The sequence below is a fragment of the Taeniopygia guttata genome, chromosome 7 (assembly GCF_048771995.1).
Source record: "Taeniopygia guttata chromosome 7, bTaeGut7.mat, whole genome shotgun sequence".
Taxonomy (NCBI): Eukaryota; Metazoa; Chordata; class Aves; order Passeriformes; family Estrildidae; genus Taeniopygia; species Taeniopygia guttata.
Window position 1 is genome coordinate 12,916,226 of NC_133032.1, and position 20,854 is coordinate 12,937,079.

A 20,854-nucleotide genomic window follows, 5' to 3' on the forward strand; every position below is an offset into this window, starting at 1 on the left:
TGATACTAGATCTGATGCTGCAAGGCACTGAGCAGTTCAGCCCTCCCTGTCATCATGGTAAAGGAACAGTCAGCCTGTGGTACCATTTGGACCTTTCAACAATCAAGAGTAGCATGAGGCAGCAGAAAATTTGATCTTGTATGGGAAAGGTTGGCTTATCTTTTCAGTGATAAAGGTATTGACTTAATTAATTTTGGTATCCTTAGAAGCAAAGGTAAAGCAGAGCCAGCTCAGTAGCTTAACACACACTCATTTTAAATGAAGAAAGATTCATGCACCTTGGGTTTATCTACTGGCTGTGCATGACTGAAGTATCATGTTTCATTCTGACCCCAAAATACAAAGAATGTATCTATGTGAAGGACAGGCACTATTGCATCTATCTGTAGCACTGATTTAGGACAGACAGTTTAGCTTGGTTTTGGGTAAAATTTAAGTGCCCCCCCTCTAACTGCATTACATGCTTTTCTGTAAACAGTACTCATGCTAGAGGAATTTCACATTAAAACTATAAGATTAGAAAATCATATGGACATTTAAAAATATTGAAAGCAGTAATAAAAACGTCATTTCCTTCTAAAATAAACACAACATTTGAAGCAGAATAATATTTTAATAAAATTAAATCTAAGTATTCACAAAGCATTATGCACATACAGTACATACTGTATTTAAAGCCTACAGACCTTAGATCATTTTATTCTAATGTAGTCAGCTTTGGACACAAGCTAAGCTTACTCATTTTGTCATAAGAAAGTTTACAATTGTTCCTGAAAATGATTTTACATATATACATATATATATATATATATATATCTATATCTATACTCCTACATGTAAGTGTAGGTATATACACACACTTGTGTGTATGTGTGTATATAAATATATATACATGTACACATACATACACACCTATGTACATCTATAAAATACACACATGCACACGTCCAGGAGCACGTGTGAGGTGTGTGTGTGTGTGAGCATTGTAGAGGGGCCAGTTAGTACAAAGAGGTAACTGCAAAGAGCCACCCTAATAATTATAAAACAAAAATGTGTAAAATACTTTTAAATGAAAACATTGTTAATAATTTGTATTGAACAAAAGGAACACAGTCTTCTGCATTACATAGAAATTAGGTTTATTGCATTTGGTTATGTTTGTGTGACAGATGAAGAATACCTGTCTTGCTCATCACAGCTGAATTCTATGATGCAATGAAAAAAAATAACAATACAAAAACGAAAACCCAATATGTGATGGAAACAAATGATTCAATTTAAGGTGGTTTTGTGGATGTGACCTATGGTAATACGTTCCACCATATGGCAGTTTTCCTCTCTGTTAAAATACTACCCTACTTCAACTAGTTTGGAAGGAGGCTGTGTTCTCTTTTCTAATTGTTTCAAGCCCAAAAGGCTTGGCTACCTTATTCTTTCTTTAGATTCAGACTCATTGTGATTTATTAGAAAAAGCTCACCACAAGAAAGATAAATCAATTTTCAAAAGTGAGCTAGAAGAGCATTTTTCTTGAATTTTAGCTTGGTCAGGTAAGAGTTTTTCTATGTGAATTATTGTTATCGGTCTCCTATTTTCTCTGAAGACAATCCACAATAAAATACTATTTCCATGACAGCAGTAAATGGTAATCTCCATGCAACGTAAACTGTAATTTCAGAACATGCATGTTATTTAAAAAGAATAAAAATATAAGGTGCCTTGAGAATGCTGGCAGTTTTACATTTGGAACATACAGTTAGTGTGTGTATATATATATTTACATCACAACTGCTCAACTTTACCTTACAAGCTTCAGATTTAGGAAAATATACAGTACTTTTGCATATAATGGTATATTCCTTGTAGCCCCTGAGTCAAGTATAGAGGATTTAAATTAAATAAAAAAAAAAAAAAAAGAGAAACAGCCATTAAAAGCACTTACATTTTTATGTGAAGTAATAGTATAAAAGTACTATTTCCCAGGAAGACCAGGATCAGAAACATGCCTATGAAGACTCAAGATTCCTACAGTGCTTAGTGAAGATTCTGGCAAGGAAGGGTGCCTAATTGGCGGGAGACAAGTTTTACAAGGCTGTGGGGGATGCTCTACAGACTGGTCATGTTCTTGGTCTAAAAGAGAAGCCAGGTTGTCTTCTGAGGCTGTGTTTAGATGCACTCCACTTGAGAAGGATTCTTTGGATTTCATTTTTGATTTTTCAGCATCTGAAATTTCAGGACACTGTAAGGGAAGAGAAAAAACAAGATGGTAATAATTACATTTGTCTCTTCCAGGCCCTTGTTCTGTTCAAAATTAGCACATTCAGATGTTGATGGAAAATAATTTTTGAAAATTAAACAGTGTAGAATATTTTTTTACGTGGTACTGCATTTGATTTAATGTAATTGAATGCAATTCTGCTGATTAATTGTAGAAATCTGGATATCTTTTCCTCCCCTCAGACTTGCTATTATTACATCAAGATACACATATATGCAGCCCTTTCTAAAGGACTGATTTCACTCGAGACCCAGTCTAAGAGTACGGATTTCAATATTTTTGAATATGAAGTTCTGTTTTAGAGCATAACTCCAGAACTGCATAATTCTGAACATTCTAACCACTTGGATTCCTTTTCTGCTAAATTTTGTGGAAAAAAAAATGACAGTGAAGTTAATCTGTCTGATTATAAGATCATTGTAGGAATCTCTACAACCCTCATAGAAAATATGTCCTCTGAAACTGTGGTGTTTAACCCTACTGTAGAGATGCTAGAGATGCTAGAAATAATAATTTAATATTTCTTAAATTAGTGAACCAGCACCAGATTGCTGCATTTCTTCTTCATAAGATAAAAAGGCTAGGAAACCTCTTTTGATTTTATTGGACATGTACTTACCTGAGATGAAGGACTGAAACTTCTGTCTGTTTTAATTGATGCTGCAGGCTGAACCTTTTGTATGACCCGGACTGCTGGCTCTTGATACTCTGCACTTGCTGTCACCATGCTATAGGCAGGTGGAATGAGTGCTGACTGCCTTTGCAGAAGCTGCAGGATGGTTTGGATATCAGCCGTCATTTGGGATTCAAGCCTAGAGAAGGAATATGAAATCAGTTAGCTCATGGCCAGGAACAGTTGTATTTTACACCCTGATTACAGAGGGACCTGCAGTTTACCAGTAAAACCATTGTTGTGGTCGGAACATGTCTTAAATAGGAGAGAACAGTAGAGGGAGTACGGAGCCCATCCAAAGCTTCTGGCTCTCCCTTTCCTTTGCAGAACATAATTGCGAGCTTTTCTCTGGTTTTTGCTGCACTAAGAACGAGTTCATCACTGTGCCTTATGTTTGCAACACGAAGCAACGCGAGGGACTGGGGATCTGGTTGACAATATCTGTAATTAATGTATTCTCTTCATTGTAACTAAATTGATTTCTGCTGGCTAGGCATGGCACATTATTTTGATGCATCTGACAATGAATTCTGACATGCTGATACAATACACTGAACTAAGCAGAAACCACATTTGTGTTTTTCCAAAGTTAAAAAAAAGAACGATGCTTCTGAAACCATTAAAAATCCAACTGCCCAATGCTTATTACTGTGAAAATTTATTCAAACTTATGCAGGCCTCAGAAATAATGTCAGCATTTCTGATGTTCAAATTTTGTATGTTTAAAAATGTTTTTCACCTCTTTATAAATTTGTAAATGACTTCTGAAATACTTGATCTGATTATGTTGTTCATACTTAAAATTTCACAGCACTGAAATGATTTTGAAACGGTCTTGCTAAAATCTGTGACAAACTCAGGAAAAGGTAATGCCTTTTGTACCTTCCCAGCTGCTGGAAGGCTACAGCACATGCTGACAGATGGTAATGCAGATAATATAGCCTTCTGTACAGGAACTGAGCTTCTGACAGAGTAAACAAATCTTTGTCAGCAGCCTTTAATATTGTGAATGTTACTACTTGGGCTCCCTGTAGTAGCAGAATTAATCCCATGCTGTCAGATTTTTGCTGCACTGATGTTATTTTTTATCCTGTTGGAGTTGTCCATTGCCTGTATCATTTATTTATAAAAGCATCTGTGAAATTAATCCAAACAGTATGACTGAAGTGTATTTGGGATACTGTTTCTTCCTTCATCAGGAAAAGATGGTCTTGTGGCATCAGCTCCCAGAAAAAATGGCCCAAACCCAGACTTCTGTTAGAGTCATATGTTCCCTACTTGCCCTCTTGGTCAGCTCGCTTGGGTTCTTTGCTACTTGCCAATGTGCTATTCTCACACAAGCATGGTGCTGATGCCACAGGGGAAATGCTGCAGGAACAGCAGCATGCCACCATCCAGAGAACTTCCATCTGCTATACCTGGTCCTTAACCCCTCAGTGAATAAAAGGCAGCATTGGAGGATATGCATTCAAGATTATTTTTGGCTTTGAATTAAGTTTAAAATTGCTCCCCTCTTACTTTGTTAGTACTTGAATGTTTTCTTGTACTTCAAATGAAAGAGTGTCTCTGGTAGTGTTTATTCATTATCATTACACATAAAGGTTCATTTTTCATTCTCTGAAATTTAAAACAAATCCATGCTACCCAAACAAATAAGAGAATCTTAAATACATGGCCCATAGTGTCCATGAAATTCCAATTGCTTAAAGAAGAGGAATAGAGATAATTCTAGGGACATATTCCTTGTACACATAGGGCTTTCCAGCCCTCTATGTCCATTTAATAATTGAGTGTTATGCCAAGCCTCTAACTTGGCATGGAAAATTCAGGGAGAAGTGACCATACTTTTTAAGCTAGCAAGTCAGAAGTGACAAAGGCAGGAAAGGATATTGTCTGTTATATTCATAGAAAACCCAGCAAGGCCCCAAATACTAAAAGCATGAAAACCTTTAAAAACATGAGAGTAGTTTCAAGAATAAAGTGATATGATAAAATACATAACATTTTAATTCTTAGTTTATCACCAACAATTATATTTTCTGACAGAAGAAAATATTGACAACTTGCATGATAAAATGATGGTGACTTTAAGCTCCCAGTTTTGAGAGCTTAAGGTTTCAGGAGATGAAATGTTACCCAACTACTACATACTGTTGATGGGGACCCTGCAGGCATTTAGTTATGTGACATTTACAGTTACTTAGATTACTTGACTTTAATTAGAAATTACAGCAGTTTAGGGTTTATTGTTAAAAATGTCTTTTTAATGCATTATGCCATATCCAGGAATAAAAAATACTCTTGTTTGATTGGCTGCTGGTGGATGAAGGAATCAATATGCAGTTAACCTGGCTTTAAACTGATTGCTAAAATATACAGCACAGAATGCCACTGAATAGCTACTAAAGTATGATTAGGACTGAGTGTGTGTCATAGTATTTGTCATGGAAAAATATTAAAAGTAATGGAATTACAGAGTAAAAATAATGAAAAAAAATCAATGGTCCTGAGCATAGGGCAATTTAAAATTAAGTGAAGTTACATCGTAAATTACAGGGCAGGATGGATCAAAATTGTGTAACCATATTTTTAAGATGCTCTGAGTTGTTTTGCTTAGCTGCTCTGTTGTAATAGAATTAAGTATTGTGCCTTTGCATACTCCCGTGTCGTACTTATTATAGAGTTGCAAAAAAAGTTAATGCATCAAAAAGGGAATTCATCTGCAATACATTTTAAAAAGCAAGCAGCTGTTGTACTTTGAGTCTCCAGGAAAGAAGAAGTACTTCAGATCTTGAAGATACTGAAAATTGCCATTTTGTGTCCCTCCCCATGGCAGGGGGTCGGAACTAGGTGATCTTTAATGTCCCTTCTAACCCAAATTGTTTGATTGTTCTGTGATCTAGGAACAGCACTCTTAATGAGGTGAAATTTAAATTTAACAATTTGAGGTGTCTCAGTACAACTTCTTGGTTAAAAAGATGGCCTAAAACAGTCAGCTGAGGAAAAGGGCTCTACTGCAAAGCCATTCAGGGTAGCTAATGTGTGTACCTAGAGGCAAAAGACATCAATATTCTGGCAACGTTTACAAATTGTGTACCCAGATTTCCCAGAATTGTTTTTTCCAAGATTCTGGAAAGCCTAAGTTAGGTGATATACAGGCTCCTGTATATCAGGAATACATACACACAAAAAAGTGATATTCCCATCACGTGTATGTTTGTACTTTTGAGCTTCTGAAGATCTGAATGCTTTTGGAAACTTCCTGCACAAACTCATTCCTCCTATAGCATTGTCAATATCAGTTGTATTATGTATTCTTTCACACATAGACTCATTTCTCTTTATTTTTACCTGTTGAGTTGTTCTTGAAGTAAATCTAATCGATTCTCCACTTCCCCATATATAAAATCACTTTCAGTTTCACAGATTCCCCATGTAACATGGGACAATGCTGGTTGAACTGGGGAGTCCTGGTATTCCTGGATGTTCTCCTGTTCCCAGATTCTTTTGTTGATGTCTGATGAAAAAAGACCCCAAACATATAAAAATATAGGTTTATATACATAGATTTAGAGAGGGTTTGACACTTCTCAAGCATCCCACTTACTGAGTTTCTCAAAACATTGAAAATTAAATTGGTACTTTGGCCAGAGAGACTGAATATCTCTCTTTGTTCCTTAACACTCTTTAAGGAAAGATAAAAGTGGTCACATACATGCTAACATTTTGAAGCTGCAAATAAACAAGCTTTTTCTAGTCAGCATCATCAGAATTCTGCCACTGAATTGCTTCTCTTTAGTTTTGTTTATATTATTTTATTTTGTTTATATTATTTTCTCAAAGTGTTTTTTTAAGCAACTTTTTATTCATTGAAAATAGAAATTCTTGTTCTAACCTAAAGGCATTAAATAATGTACTTGAATGTCTTTGATAGTGCACTTCAGAGGCCTAAGATGCCTTCTCTTGCCTTTGAATGTGCTATTGAAGTGCATTCACTGCTTAGCTCTTTGGTGTAAAAGAAGGATTCGCTGCATTGAATTTGCAGCACTGGACATGTGGTAAAGTGAATGGGAATGTCCCCTCCAGAGAAAGGTGCCAGGCCTCTTACCCATAACTGTGACACTGCTTAGGTTGGTGAAATATAATATGTTTTCTCTGAGACAAGGGCCATTCAATGCAGCTCATGCTGCTTATTATTCTCATAAATGAAATTGATTTTCATTAATGTTGCTTTTAGCATCAGTACTCTCTCACCCAATCCATTCACCCCTGTGTAAAGCACATCTCTGAAACTCCTACAGTACTGTGGGCTGAAAGGTACCTTTAATTTTGTTTAAGGATTTCAGACTCTTAAAAGAATGAAATATTCAGCATTTCTGGGCCAGCCAGAGATCACTTTGATATTAAATGAAGCTTCTTGGTAAACATGATGTCTCTAAAAACACTCCTTATATGAGTAATTTATATTTGGTTCTTTACCTCTAGCCCCTTGTAAAAAAAAAAAAAAAAGATGATGATTATTCCAGGTCTCACCCTATACCTGCTGTGCCCAAGTTGCATCCCCCTTGACCCTCCCAGTTCCTGGATCTCTGTGACCAAGCATTACACATGACTAGCAAACAGAGTTCAGGCACACTCTTTTATTTTGCCTGGACTTCTGATTTTGTCTATTTCTCTTTCCTCCCTCAGTTTACTTAATTTATGCATCTATGGATTTATTGATTAGTTTACATTCTTGGCTCTATGCCATTTCTCCTGTTTACCAATCTGTAGAAAGATTACACATCAATTATCTTGCTGTGACCTTTGCAGAGCCTACAGGTGACGTACTTAGGTTGAACAGTGCTTTTTCTACAGCTCACCCTGCTCCCCATAGCCTTTGTTTACTCTGAATTAATCTGTCATGCAAACAGTCAAAATTGGTCAGAAAGACTCATTCTTCTTTGATGTGATAAAAAAAGGCTGTTTAAATTTTAGCATCTGCTCAATACTATTCCCATTAGAGTTGTAGTTGTAATTATTTAACTACAGGAAGTTATACAACATATTAAACTTCTTATTGCATCCAGGCTGCTGCTTCAGCATACAGCTGAGCAAAATCCTTGACTGCTTATAAGGCATCTGCAGTTAGATTTTAATCCCACATCAGTCCCTGAATGATTTGCTCAGAGCTTCTCCTTATACTTGGCATTGCATGCTGTTAACTCAGCATAGGTTCCATTTTTCTAAGTAACCATAGCAGCTATAGCCATGTTTCAAAGAGAAGAGGAAAAAACCCCACAGTGTGGGTGCCACGTAAGAGCTTTGTCCAAATGCTAATAGCTAATCCTTTTCAAACCTGTCATTGAGCACTGTTTTTTTAAGTAAAGGAAAAAAAAAAAAAAAAAAAAAAAAAAGAAGAAGTTCCCTCTCAGATTTAGATTCAAGTAGATTTAGCCAGGAAGGGGAGCTCTCACTACATGATTCCAAGTGTAAGGGAAGACTTCTCTCTCTCTTTTTTTTTTTTTCTTTTTTTTTTTTTTTTTCTTCTGTTTTTGTTTTGTTTTTATCAGACAGAGGTCATTATTGTATTATCTGATCTTTGGTTAGCAGGTGGTAGGTTTCCTGGAGCTGTAGAGTGTCTGAATTTCATGTGATGACCTATAACTGATTTTATGCACTGGACAGAAGGAAGAGGAAAGAGATTTCATCTTGGCTACATAGAAAACTGTTCTGCTTCTCAGGAATTTAAGTCAATGGAAAGAAAGAGATAAAGGATGTCACAGAAGCATTTGGTAATTTGGTTTTAGGAGGCACACATGGCACAATTTGCAGTGTCCAAGGAAAAGCTGGAAATCTCTCAGCAAACGGAATGGCACAAACTATGAAAAATTGAGGGGTAAAGTTTCAAACTATGAGTTTAGGTGCAATGGGTTTTGCAAATCCAATAGACTTAAAAGCACTGATTTTCAAGAGCATTTCACTGTTTTTTATTGTCCTATAAAAACATGGATGTTGTAAAAAAAAAAAGATGCTGGTTATTTTACACAATAAGTCATTCATTAAAATCAAAGATTTTCAATGCCATGGATTATCCTGGGAAATCACATCTGGTTTCATCCCAGAATATGTATTTGGAGACTATTGTAATAGATGTTTAATTTGTGACAAAGGAAATTATTTGGCACTGAAATTACAAAATAAGTTTACACACCATAAGCAAGCTAATACTCTATAAAACACAGTGCTACTCTTCTAAGTGTCTTTTAAGGTATTCCATATTCCTTAGCAACCCCAGAAAAGCTCATCAGCAGCTACAACTGTACAACCAACTCTGGTCTTCTCTTTCAGGGCTTGAAGAATCTTAGACTGGGAACTGAGTCAATAAATGTATAACTAGGTTCGCCAGAAGAATTGAAGAATCGGCCTTTTAGCCCAAATAATGACCAAGTGAAAATAGCATTTTTCTTTTACATAGAGCTAACAGCTACAGAAAAATTTTCAGATCTTCACAAAAGAGCCATATGCACTCTACGATTATGAGAGAGATGTTTATACTGCTTCTGCCAAATTATACGTTACTAATTCTTTTTCCATTCATTGAAGTAATGAGGAAAGCTTAAAATAAAACAAAAATAATTAAATATGTATTAGTCACAGTGGTAATGAATTGGTCTAGCTTTATACAAGTGCATTTGTATCCAAGATTTATAAGGTACCATAACATGTGAGGATACATAAAAGCAGAGTTTTTTTCACAAGTCCATTATGTTTGTAACGACTATATGGTAAGTTATAATTAATCTCTAATAGCAGAAGTAAGAATTTAGTTTAAAAAATATATTATGAAAAGCTAATCTTATTGACCTTGAGGTCTTATAAATGTTGCAAGAAAGCTCATTTCCTTGCATAATGTTACTAGAAATGCTAAATTACGAATGGGAAAAAGAGTGTGGTCTTAATCAAAATATGTAACCTTTAGATATGCTAAAATTAGCTCAAATAAAATCTGCAAAAGGTTGCCTTGGAAAATGTTGCTATAGCTGCAAGGACACATTTCTGGCTATTGGTAGGGAAAAGGAAAGGTTTCCAATAGCAGAATGTATGCAACAAGTTTATGTGGTGTGGATTTATAGGGCCTTACCTTGAAGAGACCAGACTTCACATATTCATACCTCTGAGATGTTAAAATCATTGTTTGGTCTGATTAATCACTAGGGTTATTTAAAATGATAGCCTAGAAGCCTAAAGTTTATTGAATGATGGTTAAATGGTTAAATTGCCTCAATGGAAACTGCTGAGGAAAACAGCACTAAACAATAAATATGTAATTCCTCCCTTCACACTGAAAGAATTACAAATAAACTTGCAGCAGTAATAAAATTGTATATTAATACAGAGGTTTTCATTAATTTCCTTTCACATCACTGAGAAAATTAATATTTTAGTATATTAGATGTAATTTTAATAATGTGCTTTAACTCTATGTGAAAGTATCTGAGATGGCTAAATAGTTCCTGATCATTTATCATATCCAAAAGTTCAAATCTTTATTCTTGTGTGTTATTTATGGAAGTCATTATTTCCTTCTGTGTGATGTAACAGCAGTCCCTTAACCAACAGGTGCAGCAAGACAGGATAGCATTTTTTCAAGCTATAATGATTTTTTTTTCACTTAATTTTTGTTGTGCCTTGTCAATGCGGTGAATAAAATTAGCTACGTGAAAACATATTTTTGGTGCATGTGCAACTATCACTAGGTTTAGCTAGTCTGGCTCTCATTATCTATAATTTTTTACTGTCGTCAGTCCTGGCACATCAAATACCCTTTGCGAGATACTGTACTGCTTTGAGTGCAGCTATCATCAATGGGCACTCAGTGAAGTCTAATACCAGTGGACAATTTTGAAGTGTGTTTAAATTACTTAGGTAGTTCAGTTACAAGATGATTTGTAGCAAAACTTATAATGACCATTTGGAGATTGTCCCACAGAACTTTAATCCAGTTCCCACTGAATTAAACTATATTAATCCTCTTGAGAAATAATTATTTTTTTTGTGTAAGGTATTTTTCCTTAAGCTTTTTTGAGTAAATATTATGTAAAGAATCAAGAGAAACATTCAGAAAATTATTTTTGTTTATCAGACTAAAAAGATGTCTGCTCAAATTTTACTAAATAGAAACAGCTGAATTACCTTTGCAAGAGCTACTTCTTTTGTCAATAAGAATTTCTTCTGTGTCATGATCCATTTCTTCAAAGTCCATCTCTGTGGTTTTCTCTGTTACGGATGGGTAATCAGCTATCCCAGAGAACAGGGGCTTTTGCTCATCTTCAATGGAGGACACAAAAGATGATGACCCGCCTTTTTTCTCCTCAAAATGTTTCTTAATAGATTGATAGTATCTGGTGCTGTCTCCCGAGGGTTCAGGATCACCCTGATCATTCTCTTTGAAATAATCTGTGAAAAAGAAATTGTATACAAACATAAGCAATTCTTGAAAGTTTATTCTAGTTTATTGTGGTCTGAGGAGGGACATGATTCTTATATGAAATAGGAAGTTCACTGTCTATTAGGAAAAAAAAAATACTTTAAAGCCTTTCTTTGATTCTTCTATCAGAGGGGTTTATATTTCTTTTGAAATCCTGGAAGACACTTGTATGTATGTAGTAAAGATTCTTAGTCCATAAACCATAACTCATTTTGCAAAACTTGTTTGTATCAAAACAACAAAGGCTTTATCTGACACAATCCTCCTGTGTATTCTTTTTTTTTCAGCGAGGATGAAATTTGAGGAAGCCTTATATATTCCAAAGTTTACAAAATATGAAACATTCAGTCCTGTCTTCCAATTTCTCTCATTATTGAGCATTTATTACAATATTAACAGGCTAACAGTATGTTAGTACATTAGACTTGGTATCAGAAATATTTGTTTAAGTTATTCTCACATGAGAGAATATTTGTTGATTATTCTTTTCCCATAAGAGGCATTAATCAATTACCTCTAATTAATAGTAGAGGTATTAATTAACCAATCATCCCCAAAATTTCTGGGCCCACCTAACCAGAGAGCATATTTCTCCATATTTATTATAGGATTGATGTGATTGAGAAAAATAAAAGGAGGGAGTTCATAGTCTGACTTATGGGATCACCTCAAAACAACTTTGCAAGGTAGCCCAAATTCCTTAGCCTTTAGAGCTGGAATTCCCTGAACATCCAATCTTTTGAATAACAAAAGTAAACAACATTCTGTGATATATATGGTAGCAGTATACCAGTGAAGTTGAAAATGAATCTTTCATTAAACTTGTTCCAGTTCCGTAGTGAGCAGGAGCAGATTTAGTCCTCTTAAGAAATGGAAAGTAAGCCTAGATTTAAAGCAGATATCTTTAAAAATATATTGTAAAAATCAAATAAGATTTAAACCCTAGAATAATTATTTATCATTATAAAGAATATTGGTCTCTTTTCAGCACAAACTTGAAGCTAATTTCCAATTCAATATTTGGTTTTACCTATTTTTAACTGAAATGTTAAGATAATTTCAATTCTGCTATGTATTTAAAACACATTTTAGCAGGGTAGTCTCAACATCATATAAATACTGTAACTAGTTTGCATTAAGTTCCTGGGGAGACAGCATGATTTCCCATCTGCTTTGTGCTAATTACTAATCAACATAGTTCTGGAATATCTGTAGTCTTTGTAGCCTACAGCAGTGGCTAATCCAACATTCTGTATATTCCCTAGGTTTTTTCTCTGTTTTCTGGTCACTGTAAGAAAATGAAACTGTGGCTTCATCTAACTGCCTTTGTCTGCACATAAAAAAACCCGCAGTATCTGTAAAGAGCACCCTTCAAGGGTCCAGAAATCTGTGAGTAGTGAAGCCAGGTAATGGTAAAGAAAATAAATCCAATAACAAAGCAAAGTAAACCAAATTGCAAAGCAGGCCTTCTGTACCTGTACCCTCTAGAGTCCAAGGGCAATTAACACAACCCCAAACAGAGGTGACTTTAGCGGGCTTTTGTTAAGCAGGACTACTGGTTCTAAGTGATATTGGTGATGCTCAGTCGCTGCAAAGTTGTCAAATCAACTTGAAATGGACTGGCAGTGTAAAAGCTCTTGGGGGATGTTCAGACTCAAGTGCCATGTTCTCGGCAATTCCATCTCCAAAACAGTACAAAAGCAAAAGCAAGCTTCATAAGAAAATTTTGTTATAGATGTCTCCTATGGTATTTCTTGTGGGAATATATTGAAAACATAGTCACGCTACAGTAAATTATCTTAATTACTTAGTGTTTGACTGACTTCAACCTGTGAAAAAGACCTTCTAATGAAAGCTTGAAATTACCAATTTTTAGGGTAATTTTATATGTTCATGGGACTTTGTGCACTAACGGCAGCTGTAATGAGCACTCTATGGAATACAAATCAAGCAGTGGACTAATTTTAAGAAGGAGTCATTGAGACTCTAGTGAAAAATAATGTTTAGCAGCTGAAATACATCAGACTGTCTTCTCTCTTATATTCATAAAATACTAAAATATTTAGAAACATGAAGCCAGAGTCTGCTAATAATTACTCCGCTGTAACATCAGGATAATTCAGTTGACATCCCTCCATCTATATCAGAACAGAACACATTATTTTCCAAATGCTGTCCAAGTATTATGAACTCACTGGTATGAGAAGGGAGGCAGAGATCTGTTGAATATAGGCTCCTGCCCCTTGAAATCAGAGACCATTTGTTCATCAGCTGGTCTATTTCAAAATGGACATCTTTGGCTTTACTGCCGTTGCTTTATCTTCTAGGCATCTGGCTATACTCAGAGAATCAAAAGTTGTTTTCCTTTTTAAAGGCTCCTATTTAATGCTAAAAATTATTCTCTCTGGAGGATTGTCTTGTGACACTTTGCACCTAGTCTATGAATTAAAATAGAAACAGCTCTATTTTATTGACTCTTCAGGACTTGATAATGGTGCAATTCTGCACCTCTGCTCAACACTTTAGAAGTGCCTCTGCAGCTCAGTGGAAAGTAAGTTACAAATAATAGATAGGCTGGGTTTTTTTTTTTCAGAATGTGAATTTCTCCAATTTCTCCTTCCTTTGGTAATGAAATTCAGTGATTGGTTTGCAATGGATTTTCCAGAAATGAAGACTTATCTTATCTATGTATGGATACGTTCACTTTGTTCCACACAGAAAAGTGTTTTAAACATTTTATTTATCCCTTTCTGTTCTTCTTCCAAATGTAATCATTAAACCCCACCTTCCTCTCCCCTCCCTGCGCCAGTTCTAGTGTTTTCTCTCTCCTTTTCCGGTAAAAAATGTTTCACTTTCTGATTCTGAAACAGCTAGAAACAGTTTTACTGAAGATGATTATTTTCATAACTTCCTGCTTTACCAAAAAGTATAAACATCATTTACATTCTTTATGGGACTGCTTTAGCGTGTTATGTGTTTTGGGTGTTTGTCAAGTTTACAGGCAATGTCCTCTGACCCTTGCTGTCTGGAAATTCCAAAATCTTCGAAGTAATTATCAGAAGGTTTGTGTCCTGCTTTTCACACATACATGGGCAAAGGAAGGGAAGAAGTGGGGTTGTCACAAGTCTGGATCATAGAGCTATGACAGTGACTCACAGAAATACTGGCAATAAAATCGTACTTCATTGGATGGTCACCAGATGTCAGACAGGTTTCTTTTGTGTGATATGATCTGCAGTATGGAAATTTTGCATTACTCAAGTAGTTCCAGTCTGCATGATCTAGAGGTACTTTCTCTTAATATATCAGTCTGCTGCAAAATGTTTTAGTGAAAGTGTCAGCAATATACTACCCATGGAGCAGCATTGTTTAATACTGCTGTAATTTCATTAACTGGAATTTGTCATCATTAATCAAGCTAGCTATGTAGCCTAGTGTTTCAGAAGGTAGCAAATTTTTACTCCCTTTTCAGCCATCCAATAAAAAAAATCCCATAATATGCTGAGACAAATTGAATTTTGTGCAGGAAATGAGGTGAATTACTTCCTCTCTCCCACAAGCAGCAATTTATACTCCAAACCATAATATAGACAATCCTTATCATTAACATAATCTGCACCACTACAAATCTGTTCAGCAGAAATGACATTTTCCATTTCTTTTGAAAGAAAACATCATACTGTTTTACACTAAACCAAGAGCATACTTTGGTAAGGAGAAATGCACACTGTGACTTGGATGGAAGGATGGTTAGTGGCTCAGAAGGTCTGGAGATTTTCAGATTCTTAGCAAGTAAAGTATTCCTGTGGTGATCATCTGTGTTTCTGTGTATGAACAAAGAATTTGCTAGCCATCATGTCTATCTGTTATCTGTTCTTTAATTTAAAAATGTCTGTTACCTCGTCAGAGAGCAGAAAAGTACCTTATGTGACTACCATGGGAAACAAGTGTTTTGAATGAAAAGTTACCAGATATTTCAGACAGTATATTAAATACAATACCACAAACAGGATTGAAAGAGTACAAACTTTCAAAATGTTGAAAAATCAAAAGCTGTTGAAGAATAATTTGAACACTGGTATTCAAACCATACCTATGTTTTCCATCATATAGATGGGGAACAGCATACAACCAGTCAAGGAAAATGGTAATCCTAAATCCTGAAATCTCTGCTTTTTACTTAGTGGTGCAGGAACATTATAAGCAATACAATTTATTTATCTAATATCAAAAGATACTGGTACTGTGGAGCCGGACCAACATATGACTCCAGAGAAGTCTACTCAGAATGCCAATCCATGAGTTTAGGATCATTAAACTGCTAATTAAAATGCTCCCCAATTTTTTCTTGCTATTTGCTTCATACTTAGTTGAATGTGACTGGTCTGGAGTACATTGCTAGATATAGCTGAGTGCCTTCTGATAAACTGGCTAAAGGAAGAGGGTCAAAAAGAAGGAAGCTTGTACACAGGAAAATGAACAGCAACCCAGTGTCTGGTCATTCAGTGGATAAGTATTGCTATGGTGAGATTTTTTGCCATATTGTTCCTTTATCTAAGACTAAAAGAACAAAGTTAAATAGTTTTTATTCTTTTGTAAACAGTCTTATGGTAAACAATATGAGGAAATTTCATGGATTTATTTTCCACTGGGAGAAGGAAATTATCCCCATAATCTTTACAAATATATGACAAGCTATAGGTAAAATTCAGCACTTAATTTTGTATGCAGCTTTTGAAATGAGAGCTACTCCACCTTTGCTACCAGAAAGCTTGTCTGAAAACTGATTTTGCCCTTATCTGTAGAGATATTTAACCCTGATGTTTCAAGAAGTATTATAACTTACCCTGAATCCACTTAAACAAACCTAAGAATGAACCTTGAATTTTAGTGCTTGAGCTCTTGTCTCAGAACCAATTTGACCTTAGAGCTCTGATATGTCGGGAAATCTGGATGTCTGTCACAGCCTGTCTTAACTCCTGTTCTGACAAGGAGTGTGTTCCAGGAGAGGTCATCTTAAAGTCTCTTCTAGAAGACTAAAAGCTTGTACAAAACATTCTACCACTTCTTAGCTGAACAAAAATTTTTCTGTTCAACCTGTCCTGATCATCTTAAGTAATAACTGGTGATCAGGTAAACCGAGAACTGTTGCCTTCATAACCATTTTGGAGTGCCTGCTGAAAGCATAGTTTGCTCCAACATCTGCATATGACCAATGCATCCCTGAGGACAAAATAGTACAGGAAAAAAGAAAAAAAAAATAAGGAAAGTAACATCCTTATTGCTGATAACTTCAAGTGCTAGGAAAGCATAAACTGGTATCTCTAGAGGTTTTTCTTTCTCCTTGGTGACTGGTATCTCTAGAGGTTTTTCTTTCTCCTTGGTGAAACATCATTGGCAATTACAGCACTGTTCAAATGTATAAAATATCTAATTACCTACTTTTTGGATGGGTCTCAATGCACGAAAACTGTACAGAAAAATCACAGATAGCGTGCACAAGAAAGAGAAATAGTTTGAAAGCTTTGTACAAAGTCTATTGGATAACCTGAGCAACTCAGATCTAAATATTTTCCAAATTATCTTATCTGTAAAAATAGAAGTTTCTATGGTCAGGAGAAGTCATTGGCCCTAAAGCTCTGAAAACAAACAGAACTGTTAAAATCTGCAGTGCACTTTGCATAGTAAGGGTTTCAGGAAAAACATCTGTATATCACATTATCAACAATAATACTTAGTACAATGAGACAATTAACATAAAGATTATCTTTTACACACACTTTATTTTCTTTAGGTAATCTAAATAATCACATAGTATTCCACTTTTAAAAGTGGAAAGGCATGTTTGTAGCTTTTTAGTTATAATCAGAGCTAGAGATAAAGCACACAGTGCCTTTTCAGTAATACAGATATTTCTTCAAATGTGAGGACCACAGGATTATACAGCTGAGAAATTTAAGAAAGCAAAGTAATGAATCACAAGATTTTTGTGATAAGATTAAAATTGGCTACATGAATACAATTTCTCCTTCTGTGGACATCATATTATACTTATACCCTTGTATAATATTCAGCAGAACTAAAGTGAAACAAAAACCAACTGAGAATAGATAGCTTCTATCAGAGGTTTTTTTTTTTTTCCTAGAAATAATATTTTGAAACACATGCAGTTATATCATAGCATGGCTATTTTCAGAACATGACAGAGAAAAGAGGTCTTAAAGGTGCACGTACATTTCCTGAGACATTTCATAAACTGGTAAAAAGAATTTGCCTGATGTTCCACCAGGCACTTGAATTTGTGTATCCTGATGTCCTGCTTCAGCACCTTCAATTACATGTCAGACCTCAAAATTTGAAACTATGCCAAAGACTTACAGTGGCTTCTGAAACCTGAGCTGTGAAAGTTCTTGTATTCTTTAGCACGTGCTTATTTTCCTCCTTCTTCCTCACTTCTACCCATTATGGTTCTCTTCAAATATCCCACCTATCTTTAGGACCCCCTACTTAGAAATGCACTGTCAGATATGTGTGTGGTATTTGACTAACACCAAGGAAAAATGTTGTCTGTCTAGTAACTATGCAGGAAGATCCCTAATCCTAAGAGAAGTAGGTTGCTGGAAGTATTTTGGGAAAGCTAAAACATTTTTAAGGTTTACATTTTTTTCCTGTGATTGTTTTTAATGATGGAAGATTTGTTTAATTCCAATTTCATTAGTGATTTGGGAGATCATAAGTCTATTATGGGTAGATATAATAGATTAAGCAATTCCATTGTTACAGAATTTCTGGCAATTTTGCTGAAAGTTTCCAGTAGATTCAATAGTGATGGTGAAGGAAATGAACTGTACTGCAGAGAGTTCAAATTACTGTTCTGTATCAGCACTCCTTGTGAGTGTTTGGTAAGTTAATCTGTCCTTTGCTGTGCTTCGTCTTTGAGCCATGAAAGTTTGGGTGATTTTGGAAATAGGGAACAGCAGAAGGTACTGAAACCTCGCCCCATCATGATGGTGTGATCCTTTTCCATAAGGATCCATGTCCCTATTTTTACAAGGGGTTAGGAAAGAGCTAGTTTTTGAATAACCAAATTTGAGACACATTTAAAAAGCCAAGAGTTTCAAAGGTCAAGGGAATATGAAGTCTTTCATTTATTATTTTGTGCCATTTTCAGTACATTAAGATGTTAGGGATGGAGTGACAACCCTCCATCTCAATTTTCTTTGTTTTGTCTGTTTTTGTGTCAACTTTAATGGTAATCAGATAATGATGGAAGGACAATTATTAGTTTATATTTCAGGAAATAATGCTATATGGAAAAAACAATCAGAAACAAAGAATTAAAGCAATGCACCTCAGAATGGATTCAAGGCATAGATGAAAACAATTCTCTTAGCAAATTTAGAATTCTCTTCTCTTTTAGAAGGGATTCAGCTTTCACCATAGTACTATTATTACTATTTATTTCAAAGGATAGCTATAGATATGTGTGACTGCACACAATATCTCGATCAGATTTGGCCTTTGGAAACAGCCTCTTTGGGAGTAACTCCTGGAAACAAGACTTTTATGTGGAAGCTCCCTGAGATGGCACCTAGGCAATGTGATAACAGCAGTAACACTCATAGGAGCAGATGAAACACTGCACTGGTGGGCTCTTTGATGATGAGTTACTTTTTTTGCTAGGGGTTTAATTATTAAGTAAGATTCTGGGGACATGAAGTCTTGTTTCCAGCCATATGATTCCTGCCAACACATTTATTGTTTCCTGGTCATTTAATGACCTAACACTCCAGTGGAATATTAGAAACTCTTTGCTAATTAAGCCCAAGCCAAGTTCATCAGCAAAATATTAACAGTTTAACACAGTTAAGTAAGAGCTTTAATTTTTATCCACATTCTTACCTGATTTTCTTTCTGGGAACATGGCACAGTGTTTGGCTGAGCGTCTATTAATAAAGTAAGTATTTAGATAAGTAAGCTGAGGGAGGGGACCAGAATGGGAAAGAACAGGCCAGGGGATGTTTCCCCATTCTCTTAGTACTCCATAGTTTCAGGCAGGAGAATCAGTTCCTGAAACGTTTCCTTGTCTTCTATATCTAAATCAAGATAGATTATGGCCTTTTATCAAATGGCCTCTAAATACTTTGTGTAATAAAGCTGTGTTAATATGGCTTGGCTTCTTAGCCCAAAAAACACCTACAAGCAATGAACACTTAAGGTAGTTACATTAACCAAGATTCAATTAGAAGTCTTTTAGAATTCTGGCTTTTGTGCTTACTTTGAGAATTGATCAGTAGACATTTTTTTGAAAATTCTGATCAGGAAACATACCTCTTCAAATTAAGAAATATGTGAGTTTACTAGTTAATAATATTTTAAGAATGAAACAAAATGTATTTTATATCCCACTTGATTGTTACAATCTGTGTCAACGTGGGCAAGTGCAAACCCCAGGGTATACAAGAATCTGTGAGAACTTTGCTTAGTGACCACTTAAAATCACATCCATGGAACTAAAATTTTCTTTTTATAAGTTTCCTGGGCCAGCTATCACTAGAAAAGTCCCAAGAAAGTTAAGGTTTTAGAGCCAACATTTAGAAAAAGCTTAAAAAGTTGCTAAAAAAATGGTAAGGCTTGAATTTCAGAACAGTCCTTTCAAGGCCCCAAGTTTTCAGGCTTTCAGTGAGTCTCCTTACACTGTGCATTTTCCACCCATATATTGGATTTTATATTGATGTAAACAGCTCTAGAAATGCCTTATTCAGCATGGGATAATAGAACTCCATTCAGAACTAGCAGAGAAAAAGAAAGTTCTTGCCTGAATGTATTTCCCTTGGAATTAGCTAACCCACACAGAACTGCTAGAAGTAAATGAAAAATGGGCAAGAAAAAAATTGTATTCTGCACTGCTAAAAATGACAATTGAATACAGATGGAGCAGCTCATTGTCACAAAGTTTTCAGCAGGAGGCTAACTTGCCAACCCAGGTGAGAGCTTTGTTTGGAACTGCCAGGCAGGAATGCTGCTAATTTTAAGCAGTCTCAGAGAGTTTCTTGGCTGACTGTCAAGGATCTATGGCAACTGGCTAAGTCTGCACCTGCACCTGTGCAAGAAGGAACATCCATCATTCTGAAAGACATGCAGTAAATTTCTTTAGGGTGGGAGCAAGTGTAAACTACTATGTAATGTGTACATTAATTTTTGCAGGGGACCTCTTCTGAGACTGAAACTGATTCTAGAATCCAGAGAACAAGCTGGTCCCTCAAATAGTCTTGTAGCCTCTAAAATCACACTATGACAGAGCCCTTATAAGCCTTAGTAGTTAAGATCAGTTTTTGTTGACACAGGATAGAAATGGTGGAATTATGTATATGTAGAGTGGCAAGGTCTTGTGTGAAATTGGAGAACCAGGGGTACTAACTACAGATGCATAAA

At 35.5% G+C, this 20,854-nt stretch overlaps 1 protein-coding gene across 7 annotated transcripts in view; it reads right to left on the reverse strand.

Moving 5' to 3' along the window:
• Window positions 1-593: 593 nt before the first annotated feature.
• The window catches only part of KCNH7 (potassium voltage-gated channel subfamily H member 7), a 209,620-nt gene continuing 189,359 nt past the window's right edge, over window positions 594-20,854 (reverse strand). For 6 of the 7 annotated variants that reach the window (XM_041717273.2, XM_072932150.1, XM_072932151.1 and 3 more), the window contains 4 exons: window positions 11,125-11,388; window positions 6,301-6,466; window positions 2,896-3,088; window positions 594-2,237 (listed from right to left, as the gene is read on the reverse strand). In XM_041717273.2, the coding sequence (XP_041573207.2) occupies window positions 1,971-2,237; window positions 2,896-3,088; window positions 6,301-6,466; window positions 11,125-11,388 (890 nt within the window). In that variant the 3' untranslated portion in view covers window positions 594-1,970. Of the gene's footprint in view, window positions 2,238-2,895; window positions 3,089-6,300; window positions 6,467-11,124; window positions 11,389-20,854 lie in introns of those variants that run through there. The other variant, XR_012056962.1, reaches the window with a different exon arrangement.